General features: G+C 37.5%; 1 protein-coding gene across 2 annotated transcripts in view; it reads right to left on the bottom strand.

Annotated features, from left to right (window-relative positions):
• Positions 1-17,370, bottom strand: part of cfap20dc (CFAP20 domain containing) — a 356,705-nt gene that overhangs the window by 42,167 nt on the left and 297,168 nt on the right. The window contains exons 15-16 of one of the 2 annotated variants that reach the window (XM_059649948.1): positions 11,174-11,283; positions 3,565-3,606 (exon numbers count right to left, since the gene is read on the bottom strand). In XM_059649948.1, the coding sequence (XP_059505931.1) occupies positions 3,596-3,606; positions 11,174-11,283 (121 nt within the window). In that variant the 3' untranslated portion in view covers positions 3,565-3,595. Of the gene's footprint in view, positions 1-3,514; positions 6,600-11,173; positions 11,284-17,370 lie in introns of those variants that run through there. The other variant, XM_048548271.2, reaches the window with a different exon arrangement.

Genomic DNA, 17,370 nt, shown 5'->3' with positions numbered 1-17,370 from the left:
TTTCTCCAGCTGGAGGCACTGGTTATAACAAAGGCTGTGGGCATTTACAACATTCTGACAGTAGCACTGAATTGTGTGCTCCAAAACTTGCTGTAGCCCTAGCCAAGCTGTTCCAGTACTGCTACAACTCTGGCAACTATCCAACAATGGGGAAAGTGCCGTGTCAAGTCTTGTATACAAAAAGCAGGGCAAATTCAACCCAGCCAATTACCGCTCCATCAATCTACCCTTGATCATTAGTAAAGTGATGGAAGGTGTCATCAACAGTGCGAGCAAGCAGCACCTGCTCAGTGATGCCCAGTTTGGGTTCTGCCAGGGATAATTAGCTCTTGACCTTAATACAAATTAGTTCAAACATGGAAAAAAAGAGCTGAATTCCAGAGGTGAGGTGAATGTGACGACCCTTGACTTCTAGGCCACATTTGATTGATTGCGGGGTCAAGGAGACCTTGCAAAACTGGAATCAATGGACATCAGGAGGGCAAACTCTTTGAGGGTTGGAGTCATACCTGACACATAGGAAGATGGCTGTGCTCATCACAGCTCCATGATATCTCTACAGGAATTCCTCAGGGTAGTGTCCTAGACCTGACCATCTTCAGCTGTTTCATCAATGACCTTCTCTCCAATATACAGTTGGAAGTGGGAATGTTTGCCAATGATTGCATCATGTTCATTCCCATTTATGACTCCTCAGACATATTTACATTAGCAACAAGCTATATTTTGAGAATGAAGCTACTACCAAATCAATCTCTGAAATCAGGTTTTGGGTCAGCTGCTGTTAGGTCAGACAAGTTAAACATTACAGTTTTTGGATGATTTTCTTTTGTCAGATAAGAATTTATTTATATTTAGTTTGTAATTTACTCAAAACACAAATTTTGGTATAATCTGAACATTAACATTGAAACTAATGTTTTAGCTCTAAATAAATTGAACTATAATGAAAAGAAAGAAAAATCTGCTGCACTCTAAATTACTTCTGGCATGAAATTATTGGCATCTCAGCAGTATGAAAAGCAAATCAAAAGACTCCTATTGTGATTGAAAATTGAAGCTTTACTGCTGTTTTACAGGTTTACTATTCTTCAATTTTCAGAAGCAATTTGTAACACATTGAAAGGAAATATTAGGTTGAATCAACCACTCTGTGGATGAAATTGCAAGCTACAACTGCATACATACTGACAGAAAAAATAGCCTGGATTTCATGGTCAGTGGCAAAGTGATGGTAATCCTTACTTATCTTGAACTAAGCTGTGCACAAAGGTCAAGCATTTGCCATGTTATGGATTCCCCCCTTTCCCGTAGCTACTTTGAGTGTGGTAACAAAAATTCTGGAAATCACATCAGGTCAGGCAGCATCTGCAGACAGAGCCAGCTAATGTTTCAAGTTTAAATGACTCTTTATCACAGCTAAAGTTTCGAGTCTAGATGACTCTTTATCGAGACTTGAAACGTTAGCTTGCTCTCTCTAGGGATACTGTCTGACCTGCAGTAATTTGCTCCTGCTTTGAGGCTGGTGTAGTACCAGGAGGGTATTCAGGCGTACAGCAAGTGTTGTTATTGAGCAATTCAAGCAACCAAACATATAGTGGCATTCTCACAGATTGCAAACCAGGAAGCAAAGTGCATTTTTTTTTCACTTTTAATTCAAATTTTACTCAGAATTAAATAAATGACTGGGATTTATACATCAGAATAAGATAAATAGCTCAAATATTATAAACTAAGTTCTTAAAGAATGTATAAAAATGTGTATTTTTGTCATGGAGAAATTTGACATTCTATGATACATGCCACAACATTAGTTTTTCAGAGACAGTGATGCTATTCATAAACACAACATACCATTGAAAGAATATTTATTCCTCATTCAACGTGGTATCATACATCTTAAAGCTTTTTCCAGCAAGACAAATAGCTTAGTAGGGTCAGATTTCATCAGCCTCAATGTTTCTACTTGATTTCATTCTGACAGGACTTTAACAGCTGCCAATGGAGGAGATTAGAACTATCATATCAAAGAATCATAAAATCCCTATAGTGTAGAAGCCAGCTATGCAGCCCATTGAGTCCACGCCAACTATTCAAACAACATCCCACTCAGTCCCATCCTATTCTGGTAAACCTGCATTTCCCATGGCTAAACCACCTAGCCTGCAAATCACGAGATACTATTGGCAACTTAATATGGCCAATCCACCTAGCCTGTACATGTTTGGATAGTGGATCAAAACCAGAGCACCCGAAGGAAATCCATGCAGTTACAGGGAGAACATGCAAACTCCACACAGACAGCTACCTGAAGCTGGAATCAAACCTGGGTTCGTGGCCCTGTGAGGCAGCAGTGCTAACCACTAAACCAACATGCTGCCCTCCTGCTGGCAATTTCTGCACTTTCAATGCCATTACTACTTAAAATTTACAGCATTGTATTTCCTGTTAAGTTTTGCTTTTCCTGTTTAGTGCTAGCTTACCAAGAAAAAATGTTACGTAGAGATGAAAACATGACAAACTTGTATCATACAAACTGTCAGAAATAATACATTGATCTTCCACTGGTCTAAAAAGGTTATTATTTTGTGACAACAGTAAGTGTTAAACACCCGCTCATAAGCTTGGAGAAAATTTGAATATATTTTAATAATGGAAAAATACTTCACTGAATATAATTATCATCAGAGTATACCCTTCCCCAGAAATTATGAAAACACATAACAACAGTAAATCTTTAAATGTTAAATCATAAATCAAAATACCTAAAACACATTTAAAGAATTTTGAATACAAAACACTTTTCAGATTTCCTGCAGCAAATGGCATAACATATTAGTTCTAATGCAGTTCAGCTTTGTTAACCCACCGTTGGTGCCAACTGTAATATTTGGTTTTAGTCCATCAACTTGAAATAAGTGGAGCACTGCAGGGATGAAATTTATTTAGTAAAATACATGCAATCATGCCAGTTGCTGTACATTTTACGTATAGACCATTTAACCTAAAAAATGGGATTCATTTTTAGAAGGGCTGTTTTGCCTTTAGAAGGCAACCTTTATATTAAGAGAGGAAAGATGAACAAATACGCAGAAGTAAATGAAGCCATAACAAAATAATATTCTGATGAAGCCAGAGACATTACACATCAACAAGAGTACTGAATTCAGAAATGATTCAAAAGAAATTGAATGAGCACAAATATATTAAACAGTCAGGTTACAGAGAGAAAGAAAAAGGGCATTATGAAAGATCTAGTTCTTTGGCAGTGGTAGAGCACAGCAGGTACACATATCAGGAAGAGTGATCAAAAAGAACAATTACTCTTCCCCATGGGCAAGTCACTCCATACATTCCCACATACCTGCTAGGTCTGATGACTGAATGGCATTAGCTGAAACCTATACCTGTTTAGATGCCATTCAGGCAACAATACTTGATCATTGACAAAGGGGGCCAGAATATAATTAAAAATGAAAACTATGAGCAACAATTTCAATACATATACAATATATACGTTTGTATTTTTATTGTATTTTTGACATGATGTAAAAACAGCCTTACATTTTTGTCCATGTTCTGTTGCCTTGTCAAGTTACACGCCACCTGGAGCAGAGAATATTGATCAATGACCTACTTTCAGACCATGGCTCTTCAATGAAAGGCATGAATTAGTTACTCAGAAACAGTTGCAAGCACATAGATGAAAGCAATTCTAAATCTTTCGCCTCTATTCCCAGAAACATTGTTTCAATCATTGGTCTTCCACATCCAAATTGCTGAGGAAAGGAATCCAGTGGTATAAAAATTCTAACAATCTAATTTACGAATCTCATAATTTCAATAGCAAATCATATTTCTTAACAATGAGCAGCTAGACTAAAATTAAATTCATTTTTAATGTTATTTTTCATTAATATAAGGAAATGGGAGAGGCTCAGTTAAGGAGTAGGAGATGTTATTTTTTGCAGCTAGGCTGCTCTCCAATTTGACAGTAAGTACACTTGCCAGGTTCCCTCAGTTCTTTTTTACAATAAGAGTGGACATGCTGAGGTTCAACCTGTCTCCAAAGGTATTAACAGTACCAGTGTCGGCCACAAAATGCCTTCAAAGTTTTTGAGCTCAGAGTAAAAAGTGGCAAACATGGAATCACACCTGAATGTAAATTAGTAAGGAGTTTGCAGCTAACACAAATTGACAGTAACAACATTTTGTATTCATATTGTGCCTTTAACATAAAATGGTTCAAATTGTTTTACAAATGCACAGTATCTAGCTATGTAAAAAGATGTTTGGATACTTGACCAAAGGTTTTTTTTTAACAGAAGATCTTTAAGGAACAAAGAGAGGGAGCAAGGTTTAAAGTGGGAATTCCAAAGCATTAGGTGTTTTTTTTGGCAGCTGAATGCATAGCCACTAAAAACAGACAATGTAAAATCAGGATTTCTCAAGATTCCAAAACTAGTTACAGATATTTCAGAGGGTGGTGGTGCTGGAGGAAATTAAAAATCGAGAAGGGCAAGGGCACTGATCAAAGTGAAAATAAGGTGAGAATTTAAAATACAATGTGTTGTTTAATTGGAATCTAATATCAGCCAACTAACACAGGAGGAAATTGCCTTCTGACAAAACATCATTAACTGAAAATGTTTACTCTGTTTCTACAGATGCTTCCAAGCCTGTTGAATAATTCCAGCACTTCCTGTTTTAATTTCAGATTTGCAGCTTCCGGTGAATTTTGTTTTCACATTTGTGCAACGTACTTTCTGTCTTGGCTGTAAAATATCTTATTTGATGTGAGTTTAGACAGTTCTGAATCAGTATTGTTTGTCACTGTTAACAGTAGAAAACAACTCATAATTCTGCATAAATCTCCATTAACATTGTCAGTCTTAATTAAATCCACAGGGTTTATGGTTATAAAATGTGCAAATATAATGCTATTGGGTTGTGGTTTGCTTCCCTAACTCAGGCACAATGTTAACTAGTATATCAGAAGGCTTAACCTGCACAAAACTTTGCTATAACCAACTTGTGAATTTGAGGCTGTCAGCTCTCAAATGTGTCCATCATTGAAGTTATTTCACTTCTTTTAGGAACCTATGTGTTCTATCCATTTAAGCAGGGTCTTTAGCTTTAAACCAGTTACTGCTGGGGCCATCCTCATTTGGAGAAGCTTTTTTTTCAATAGATTTATTTCATAGGACACGCTGTTGAGAGGTTGACTCTCTCCAACTCAGCATACTTTACAGAGGCTGGTTTCGCATCGGTGTCAGTTGAATTGCTTCAGGCCCATACTTGTGATCTGCAATTGGAACCCAATTGGTTACTGCAGTATGTTGGCTTTATGCCAATGAAGCTGCATTTCGAGTGGACCTCAGGCAAAATCATTGACTATACAGTCAATTCTTGATGACCATTTTATAGTGGTTGTGTTGAACCCCTGTTCAATACGTTATCTTTACATTACTGAGGTTACCAGTCTCCAGTCCAGGATCAAATCTACATTTTATGTCTATGTAGTGTAAACACTGCATTAATATATGTTTGACCAATAGCAAACATAAGGGACAGAATCTTCCATTTTGGGTCTGGACCCTGACATCAGGATCCAATAGGTATCCTCACATCACATTGTAAAGGGCCAGTCAGGCAACATAAGTCAGCTTAAGGGAGAGGAAACCTCCATCCTGAGCACTTCCAAGATATTTGTAATAAAAAATGGTCATAGCTACTAGAACACTATTGTAGTCAGGGAAGCAGGAAGTCCTGCAGTGTTGGTCCCACGGTCTGCTGCTGGGCAGCTTCATTCAGTCATGTGCAACGATCCTAATGCTACACTGGGTTGCAGTCTGACAGGAAATTGGCATCTGATCATTTGGCTCTCAATTAACCTAACAAATGCCTCATTAATTGCAAATGGGGAACATGATCCAGCCTTCCTGAAAGTGGCTTTGGTACGTGATGGTGTCAGCAAACTGGCATGAAATTACAAACCCATCCACACCCGTTGCACTAGCTTAAGAAAATTGCCCACGATTGAAAGTTTTTCACTCTGAAGCAATAATATCTGTGAAATTAATTCCTAAATTTTACAAATTTAGTTACAATGCAATAATCTGTTAATTATTAATATATTTCCTTGTTTCAAAATAAGACATGGTTCAAATTAGACAGCAAGTGCATGCAAAAGTACTAACAAGCATTCAAGATCATATTTAGAAGAAGAAACATGTACAGAACTGTAGAATATGTCCAGTTACAGTGCTTTATAATTAAAAATAATGCGTGCTGAAATGCTGCGGCAGACCTCAGAAGCTGGTTACATTCAGTTCAACATCATTCAGTCTTGCTTTGGATTGAAGTATTTTTATCTGACTTTATGAATTTCAGGGGCATCTTTGAAATGATACGCTGTTGAAGGCTTCATGAAACCCAAGCTATAGCCATGCAACAAATGTTGCTTCAAAAGTCTCAATCTTCGACTCATGCTAGTTCATAGTACTTTCCCGTTTTTGGATCAAAGTAACAATTCAAACAAGGATCATATAACAGATCCAGTACTTCATCTTGATCTTCAGCATTATTTGCAGTATCATCTGTCAAATAATAGACAAAACAAATATAACGTAAAAGGATAATGAGGCACAAGTGAAAACAATCCATTCTCTCAAATGTCTGCATTTTGTGGTTCTTTTTACAATTTTGGCTAAGAAAATAAGAATAAAGTGGACATAATAGATTCACTCACTGGCATGAAAAACAAGATTGTTCAAATTTGCGCCAAGCACCTCCAACGCTATCAATCCATCCAAACTAAACGCATTGAGTAGATGCTTTTTATTTTCCAATATTTTTAAGATTCAACTTCCAGTATTTTCTTCTTTGAGTTACAAGGTTGAGTGCAGAAATCTTGCTGACACTCCAATTTGAAAGAGTGATACACTAAAAGCCATCTTGCAGCTGAGGTGTTATGTCAAGGCCTTATCTGTTCTCTCAGCTGAACTTAACAGAAGCAAAGCCATCATTTCAAGCAATAGGGAAGATCACTGTTGGTGAACTTTACAACATTCTCCCTGCAATCAACATCTAAACAACTGATTAGCTGGTCATGATCATTTTGTTGTTTCTCAGAGGTACTATTTCCAAATGGTCTACTGTGGTTCCTGTGTTACAACAGTGACTACATTTTGAAAAAAAAGGTTGTAAAGCAGTATGGGATGTCTGGTGGTCAAGAAGGCGCTACATAAATGTTTGTCTTTTTTATAAACTTGAGTTTGTAGTTCATGTAGGCACAGAGACTGGAGGGTTGGCTTAGTACCTATCAACAGCTCACAGACAATGTCTAGTGTTTGTAAAGCAATCCTCACAATAGGAAAGAAATTTAAAATAAAAATTATTTAAAGGATAATGATTGGAATTATGTCACAAAACAGCAACATATTGAGGGACTGAAATGACATCAGTCATTGAGATAAAGTCAGCTAATTAGGAATATGATCCAAACCCTGAGGTATTTTGAAGTCTTGAAACACATTTCTATGCCTTTATCAAAATTGCTAATCTCAAAACTGAGATTACCAGATAGTAGTTAGCCAAATACATTAGGGGATATGGGGCAAATGAAGCCTTGCAGAATTAGGGCACACATTATAATGATTTTATCAAATTACAAATCAGTTTCAGTGACCAAATGGATTTTCTCTGCTCCAGTGTCCATACAGTGTTCCATGATATTGATCCAGTAACAATGAAACAAGAGCAGTCTATGCTCAAGTTAACATGATGTGAGATTCAGAGGCAATTTGTCTTAACAGCGTACCCACACCCTTGCTGCTTTCTTCTTTTCAGCGGTAGACATTGCAAAACAGAAAAGTGCTAAGAAAATAATCTTGGCAATGTGCTACAATATATTCTGTGGACATACTACAGCAACCTCTCATTGGTGGATCTTACTTCTAAAGACAGTAGCAATTGAACTATACATACTGGGATAAAATCAAGTATCTCATTTGTTTCAGTGTCTGTACTGATCCAGTGAATGGTCCTGACACCACAGGAAAGCAATCTGTTTTCCTTTCTCAGGATGACAGCTGCTGCCACTCAAGCTAAAATTTCCACAAGTGACCTTGTTTGTACAGTATCCAACAGACACAGACTGCTGCAATTTACACAGATAAACTGCAATGTCAAGCTGATCCATCTAAGCACAGAGCTGTTTGAGGTAGGCCTCCCAAAGTCAGCTGAAATATCCTCAATGGAAGTTCAATTATACAGTCAAATTTCCACGTTTATTACTTTTCCTGTCTGTGTGCTTTTCAACAAAACATAAAAAAAATCCACTCAGCATTTACAGAAGCAAGCTAGTCAGCAATAATGAGAAATATTTTGCATACAGAGTTATACAGTTATATAGTACAAAAACAGAACCTTCAGTTCAACTCGTCCACACTGACCAGATATCCCATTTGCCAGCATTTGGCTCATATCCCCCCAGATCCTTCCTATCATATACCCATCCAGATGGCTTTCAAACGTTGTAATTGTACCAGCCTCCACCACTTCCTCTGGCAGCTCATTCCATACACACATCACCTCCTGCGTGAGTGTTACCCCTCAGGACCCTTTTAAACTTTACTCTCTTACCTTAAACCGATGCCCTATCCATGCCCTTCAGGATTTTATAAACAACGAAGATCACCCCTCAGCCTCTGATACTTCAGGGAAAAAAAGTCCCAGCGCATTCAGCCTCCCTTTAGAACACAAACCCCCAAGTCCTGGCAATATCCTTGTAAAGGGAGATATGGTGGCTCAGTGGTTAACACTGTTGCCTGACAACAGCAGTGACCTGGGTTCGATTCTAGCCTCTGGTGACTACCTATTTTCCCCATGTCTGCATGGGTTTTCTCGGGGTCCTTCTGTTTTCTCCCACAGTCCAAAATGCAGAGGTTCAATGGATTGGCAACACTACAGTGTCCAGGGATGTGCAGGCTGAGTGGATTAGCCATGAAAAATACAGGGATAAGGTACAGGTGTGAGTCTGAGCAGGATGGTCTTCAGAGGAACAGTGTGGACCCAATGGGCTGATTGGCATGCTTCTGCACCATAGGGATTCTATGATTCTAAATCCTTTCTGTACCCTTTCAAGTTGAACAACATCTTTCCGAAAGAAGGGTGTTAGAGAGGGGAGGTCAACACCTCTCTGATAAGTAAAATCAAAACCCTCAGAGAAACTTGTTTCACTTTGTAATCTGTTAACGGAAATGTGAAAGTGGGAGAAACTGCCTCTCATCTCTCAATCTTTTACAAAGAAGAGGTGAAATAAATGATCTCCTGACAGTCACGCTACAATCAACAAGTAACAATTTATTTATCTTAGAGATTTCTGTGAGAGCCAGTGAGTTTCTCTTCAAATAGCAGTTTGCTCTCACCCCGATTTTGAAATAATGGCTTCCTTTATAGCGTTGATGACCTGACAATTTCTTACAATGGGATTGGTCCGAGGTTGTCAAAACCATCAAATGTAAATTGATTGGTTTTAATTTTAGAAGTACCTGGTGTAAATGAGTTGATTGATATTCAAACTGGTTGCCTTGGAAAAAACACAGGTTTTTTTTCTGACCGTACAGCCTTTGATACAAATGTTTCAATTTTGAGAACTCTGTGCATCTGTAAACTTTTAAAAAAATTCTCCAAGTCCAGACAACACATCATCTTTTAAAGTGACCATGTACTTTCACCCCCTATCATTTTACAAACAAATTCTAATGTCCTGCCTTTCAATCCACAAGTACTATACACAACTTTGCAATGTGCCTTTGAAGAAAAAATGAACCATCATTATAAGAAAACAAAGTGTGGAGCTGGATGAACACAGCAGGCCAAGCAGCATCTCAGGGGTACAAAAGCTGACGTTTCGGGCCGAGACCCTTCATCAGAAAAGGGGGATGGGGAGAGGGTTCCGAAATAAATAGGGAGAGAGGAGGAGGTGGACCGAAGATGGATAGAGGAGAAGATAGGTAGAGAGGGGAGTATAGGTGAGGAGTTAGGGAGGGGATAGGTCAGTCCAGGGAAGATGGACAGGTCAAGGAGGTGGTATGAGGTGGTAGGTAGGAAATGGAGGTGCGGCTTGAGTTGGGAGGAAGGGATGGGTGAGAGGAAGAACAGGTTAGGGAAGCAGAGACAGGCTGGGCTGGTTTTGGGATGCGGTGGGGGGAGGGGTATAAAAGTCCCCTTCCCCCAATGCATCCCAAAACCGGCCCAGTTCTTCCCCTCCCCGCACTGCATCACAAAACCAGTCCAGCTCGTAAGTTGTGTGCTACCCATAATACTTCTTGTCTGTATGCTACCGGTAACACAATCAGGTGAACATCTGCCTATTTCTCTTTTGCACGAACTTGCCAAGGTCTGTATTTCAGCCTTAGAATTCTATCCTTAAGGTAATAACATTCTGAAATATATTCTGACTTTTTTTCCAAGTAGGCTTCATGATACAAATCTTTTATCTCATCTTTTTGTTGTAACTCAATTAACCTTACAGAACTAAACATCGCTGCCTTATCCTCTACCCTAGTTCTTCCTTTACCATTTGATCAAACAGTGTGTCAACTAACTGGACCTCAACTCCTTTGTCTTTCTCTTTGGTTTTCCTTTCTTGCTTTAACTTATGATTGTGGGATCTTATCATCACACAGTCTAGAAAAGTTCCAGGATATTTTTCTTTCAACTCTTCAGTTCCTTAGTCTTCTTTTGATTTCTCCACAATAATGGGTATCGCTCTCACCTTTAATCTGGCTGTGTTGTTTCCAAGAATAGACACTCTTTCGATCATTCCCACTGTCACTTCCCCAGCTAGATGTTATACTTGAGTTGTGGACTATTCAGAAAGGTTCAGCATAACTGTCTTGCTTTTGCACTCAATACTTCCCTTCATGAAGCTCAAGATCCTATAAGTTGGATGAATAACTATTTCAATATTGCTCCTACATTCAAAGATCTATTTGCTTGAAACCCCAACTCCCTATATTCATGTCCTCTTTAGACTGCCACATGAAATCTATATTTAATGTTGCTAAAAGAAAACAAGAGGTTAAAGCTTTTCTTCTTCAATACTGTATATTGATCCATCTGTTCTGCAAAATTATCAGGGTCAACATGCATGAAATTCTCATACTTCCAATATCCTGAAGAACTGCAGGTCGTCTAGGTGAAAGGGCATTTTTCCCATCTTTTAGTTGTTCACTGGGCAGAATGATGGGGGGACTGTAAATATTACCCCAATCTCTGTAGATAGATGAAAATAACTATTTAGTAAAGTACAAAAAAAAAATTTGAAAAATATTTATGTTAGAAAAGCCTAACTGATATCAATTACACAAACATTAATGAAATGGACAGAAATGTTCTCCTGAATACTGAAACCTAACAGTAATAATTACGTTACTATTATAATTAACATTGCATCTATGGTGTAACTATGCTACTGATGAATGACATGATCTTTATACACATTAAGAATGACAAATCACATTGCAAATAGAAATTAACAATTTCTGCTAAAGTGACATGAATTCTAATGATTGATATGCCCGTCATCGCATCACTAAACTGACTGAGTTAACTTAATTGTTAGCTAGGTTAGCTGCTAAATGCATGTTGTACTAAACGACCACAGAGTCTCGCTTATATAAAAAAATGAACAATCACCACATTACAATATCTTACATCATAGTAACCAAATCATAATGGAATTATAATTAATCAGCAAATAAAACAACATTTAAAACACAAAAGTAATTTTTCTGTCAGATGACCGTACAATAATTTGATATGCATTTCAAGTACTTCAGGATGGCTAGCTATAAATTTTGTACCTTCGGCAGACCTGAGGATGGTGCAGGAAACTCAGTATGCTTAATTCTGGTAGCTTAACACAGAGGAACATATTCTCTTGACAGAGATAATAGGAATTGCAGGTGTTGGAGAATCGGATAACAAGGCGTAGAGCTGGATGAACAGAGCAGGACAAGCAGCATCAGAGGAACAGGAAGGCTGATGTTTCGGGCCTAGACCCTTCATCTGAAGAAGCTCTACACCTTGTTATCTCATAGTATCTTGACAAACTGATTAGTATCAGAATGAAACCAAAGAAGAAAACATCACCTATTGAATAAAAACAGAAGTTGCTTGAAAAGCTCAGCAGCATCTATTAGTAAAAAATTCAGAGTTAATGTTTTGGGTCCTGTGAGCCTTCCGCAGAACATTCCTTGAGTTACCTATTGAATACCGGAGTCTTATTACAGAAAAAGAAACAGAATCGGTGCATCCCATTTTTTCATCTGCAACTTAATTGTTATTCATACAAGGTTGAAGAGCAGTATTTTTTACAATAAAAATTTAATTAACTTTAGATCTGTGTTAGTCATAGCAAATATATTCATCACATATGTTAAAAAGCACAGCATATTCACTCACAATATATACATCATTTGTCAAAGGCAGTAAAATCATTCACTACTTACTTTTATTGGCCAAAGTGGGTCACAAGATTCTAACTAAACCGCACTGCATTAAAACACATCATGAACTTCACATTCAACTACTTTATATTTCAATGTTGACCTCAGGGCATGTTGTTTTGGTTTTGATTGCTGATGTGATTGTTCTGAATGAATGACCATGGTAATCAGTGCATGAGAGATTGTGGCTCCACACTGTCACAAAGACACTTAATATTTCATTGTTTCTGGAGGACTTAAATTTTAAAAGATGTGAACAAATGGGTTTATTTCAGGTTTGTGGAAGTACCCAGAATGTCTCTTTATAAGAGATTGTTGAAATATGAACACTGAGATTTTGTTTAATATAGTTTCCTGGAAGTCACATGATTAGCAATTCCTAGCTTTGTTGTAGACCATACTGGACCTTGGTTGAACAGTGACAGGATGGACAGTGCTTTTGTACGGTGAGTATGGGGAATGCAAAGCTTGTCAGGAAGGGCTCTTCAGATGATTGCTCCAATTTTCTGAAAAAGTCCTCTTGTTGAGTTCAGGGTAAAACTTAATCAACCATCTGAAAGAGTGATTGAAGGAACAATAAAATTGTATTTCTTGAGCTCTCTTGAGCAAACTGCATCTGCCAAGATTCTAAAGTAACTACACAGGATTAATGACATAACCATGAGCCGGAACATTGAAGTGACAAACTTTAGAACTTTCTACTCTATTTGCTTTCAACTTCAAGAATAATCCTGAAGTAAATGTGTGCACGTGTGTGTGTGCGTGCATGCATAAGCTTGAGAGAGAGAAAGTGAGTGAGTGAATGAGAGAGAGAGGACGCCGAGATGTGCACGTCTACTTGTGTTCGTGTATGCATATGGGATTGCTCAGACGAATAAACAGTTATATCTCTATATTATCAACTGCATATGCTAACCAGTTATAGATCTTTCCATTGAAAATGTGATATTTTTGTAATTGGAATTTTGGTTTTGTATGTTGTCACCTGTGGAGTAGTGGAGCTAAAATGAAGGTGCACTCCTCCATTTATTTGAAGAACTATCTAAACAAATACCATTACTTACCATTATTTCCAAGGAGTGGGCAAGGAAAATTGTAATGGACCATTCTTTTCAATGCATAAAAAGCATTTTCCGGTAAATTCTATAGTGAGGGTTACTGTGCCAACTTTGTATGAGAAATAACAATTGGTTGAAAATAGACTAGAATTTTAAAGTTAGGTTTATCCACCTACCCACATTGAAAAATCTCAGCACGAACACGACCACCCCACCACTCCTTCCAATAATCCTCACAACCCCAAAGGCAAATTGCACTCTAATTTCACACAAGGTCACCAAATGGGCAGACATAATTTTTGCGCCACTGCCCCGACGGCAGCAAGCCTTAATTCTGTTAGTGACTACCACTGGCCAAATCAAAAAGCTACTGACAGTCTGGATCCAGGATAGAATAGCTACACAAACAAATAAAAAAACGAAACAACAAGGAGAAAATACGTCAAATTGCTTCTGGAAGATAGGAATGATCAAAATAAAGGTCATTTGAGTGAACACAGTGCAAGTGAAATCAATCAGAAAACCAGATAGAAATTGACAGCTTGCTAAAATTCCAACAAGCTATGATTCAGAATATCAATCAACAGCAGCCTTGATCTCCAATCTTTTATCTGTGAAATCAATTTAACAGCGTAAACAAGAAAAAGGAGGCACAATTGGGAGAAAAAGCAAAATGAATCTGAAACACACAAACTGCGACACTGTAAATGACAAAAATACAATTAAGAATAACTGAATAAGTAGCATATACTACTATCTCTGAGCAATTCTTCCACATTTCCTTGCCTCTAAAAGGACAAGCAAGGTGTAATTTTGAAATCTCTGTAAATTACCTTGCAAAGCAGTTGAACAAAAAGGTTATACAATACCATTCAAGATATTGTGCATTTTATTTGCTGTTTTGAACAATAATTTATTGTAATCAATAAGTTTGAGATCATGCTGTTTGAAACTGAAAGCTCAGACAGACACGCACCTATATATTTTCACAACTTCAGAATGACTGCAAGGAAATACTTTTGAAGTGTAGTCCCTATTATAATGTAAGATTTCTTTTTTCTTACAGTGGTGTTGATTTATGTAAAAATAATGGCCAGGACACCAAGGAAAATCTCATGCTCTTCTCCAAAACAGTCCCGTGGAACCTTTAAAAAGAGCTCAGAGAACCTCTCAGTTTAACATCTTATCTGAAAGATGTCACTTCTGATAGTGCTGTGCTCCCTCTGCATTGCACCAGAGCATGGACGAAGGGTTTTGTGTTCACATTTTTGTGTGAGACTTCACATTATAACTTTCTCAAATTGAGGTAAGGGCGAAACCAAATTAACAATGGCTGACACAAGAAGCATGCTTCAAACACATGACGATATAATTTTTCTTCAATCCACATTCTGTATTTGTACACTGATACTCTGTTGCATTTTGGGAAAAGCATGAGGTATAAAACAGGCCCAATTTTCATATTTGTGGTGAAATTTGGCTGGAGGTCAGATTTTAGTATTTCGCAAACTTTTCTCATAAATTACGATTAATAAATCACAAAAAGCACCAGGTGAGGTTTAACACATTTCTCAAGGTTAAAAATTTGTTTTATTTTATGTATTTATTCTACTTATGCCAGTATTGCCCTCAAGTGATTGGACGGATTTTCCAAATGCAAGACTCATAATTGTGAATGAATGAATTGAAATTAGTGGAAGTAAATACATTAAGAGAGAAATTGCTATAAATTATCTGCCAGAATCCAAAATTGGGATCACTTCTTGCCATTTTCTACTTGTCTCAAGGCACAATGGTTATTTTTTAATAATGCAGCAACAAAAACAAAGATCTTTAAAATTAATAGTTTATGGATTTCTGCTAAGATTAATGTAATATGTATGTTGACTGATATTTTGTGGCTGTACAAATCCCAAAAGATAGAATAAGTCTCATTTCTAGAATAGAATCCAAAATTCAAACTTTTACTTATTCCAGATATAAGCTTCTTAAAAGAAATTAACAACATCCATCAAATGTCAAAGGAATATTAAGCTAATCACCCAGAGATCCTCAGTAGATGGAGATAGACCGTTGAAAGCTTATTGCTTCAACTATGGGCCCATGGTTGAAGATAGCTCACCAAAAATCCACCAATCAATGCAACAACCAAGTTACAATTGGAATATATCATCATGTTTGAGTTACTGATATTTGGAGAGCGCTGACAATATTACACCTTGGTATATTTAAACACATGGTTTTTGGCAGAATTGTATAAGCAGCTGGAAATGTGACTGGTGCTCTTCTAGCTTCTGGTTCTTCACACAGATGGCAAGCTTCGAGCCTTCCTGATAGTTTTGACTCTTTCCATGTGCCTCAGAAAGAAATTTTAAAGAAAGAATTTAACTTCACAGCTCTGTCTCCAGGCAACCAATCAACTCATTCATAGACATCTTTAAATTTGAAGCACTGACACCATTTGAACTGAGCTTGAAATTTGCCAGATCACCAAAAATTAAATAGTATACATACTTTTGTTTACCTCTGTTTCATTGTTTCTAATTTGGCCAAAGGAAACCCTTTCCTTTGCTGGAACCGTATCTGAAAATGTGCGTGTGACTGTGAGTTAGTTTGTACTCTTTGTTAAACTGGAGAAAATCTGTCTTATTTACTTTTGTGACCATTACATTTGTTACAACACAGGAATAGCAAGCCAAACAAAAATAGCCTAAGATAACAAGGTATAGAACTGGATTTACACAGCAGGCCAAGCAGCATCAGAGGAGCAGGAAGGCTGACGTTTCAGGCCTCGACCTTTCTTCAGGAAAAAACAGCCTACCACTGGATTTGCAATACAGTGAACTTAAAACATTCAATGACCTTCAAAACTGTTCAATTGTTCCTAACAAGGCTTTACAAATAACCGATCTTGGACACTAAGTTTATAACTTAAACAAAAAAATTAGTAGTTTATTTTTAAGAATCAAGCTTTAGTAGGACACAGATAAACTACAAGACAATCTAATTACTATCTATGATCTATGCCCAATCTTCTCTGATCATGAACCCTCACTCACATCCTTACAGACAGACAGATACAGTTAAGAGATAAATCGAAAAAGAAAATAAAAACATTGTAATTTGCCAGTCCATTAAATGTTTCAACAATGAAATAATAAAATCCAACTTTAATGATGCGTTTGTTACAGGCATGTGGAACTGTATACCTTGCTTGAATTCTGAAGCTACCACTCAATTCAAACAGCTTCTGCAGACCTCTGGAGATGTTACTTATTTCGAACGGACTTGGATTCTTTTCTCAGAATTTTCAACAAGTTAACAACTGGAGAATGACTAGAGACAATAGAAACCAAAACAAAACTGCCACCCAAAACCCAGAGCCAGTTCAGTGTTTGTTTGGTTTTACAATATTCTTGGTGGCTGGCTGTCCAGCACTGGGCCTCTGTGTTTTGACTCATTCAACATTCAACTAGCTGCCAGTTCCCGAACAGAGCAACATTTTGGCAGTGTCCTCAGAGCATTAATTAACCTGCATTATCTTTCCCAGTTCGTTCTCAGCAGCAAAAATTTGTTCTCTCCTCTTGTTTAAAACAAGCCACTGTTCAAAGTTGAAAGTTCAATTCTCAACTGCAACTGAGTTCCAAACCAAACAGGTTATGGTGAAGCTGTACAAAACTCTGGTGCAGCCGCACTTGGAGTATTGTGTACAGTTCTGGTCACCACATTATAAGAAGGATGTGGAAGCTTTGGAAAGGGTGCAGAGGAGATTTACTAGGATGTTGCCTGGTATG

The sequence above is a fragment of the Stegostoma tigrinum genome, chromosome 11, assembly GCF_030684315.1.
Source record: "Stegostoma tigrinum isolate sSteTig4 chromosome 11, sSteTig4.hap1, whole genome shotgun sequence".
Taxonomy (NCBI): domain Eukaryota; kingdom Metazoa; phylum Chordata; class Chondrichthyes; order Orectolobiformes; family Stegostomatidae; genus Stegostoma; species Stegostoma tigrinum.
Note: the sequence above shows the minus strand (reverse complement) of the source record. Positions and strands in the feature narration are given on the sequence as shown.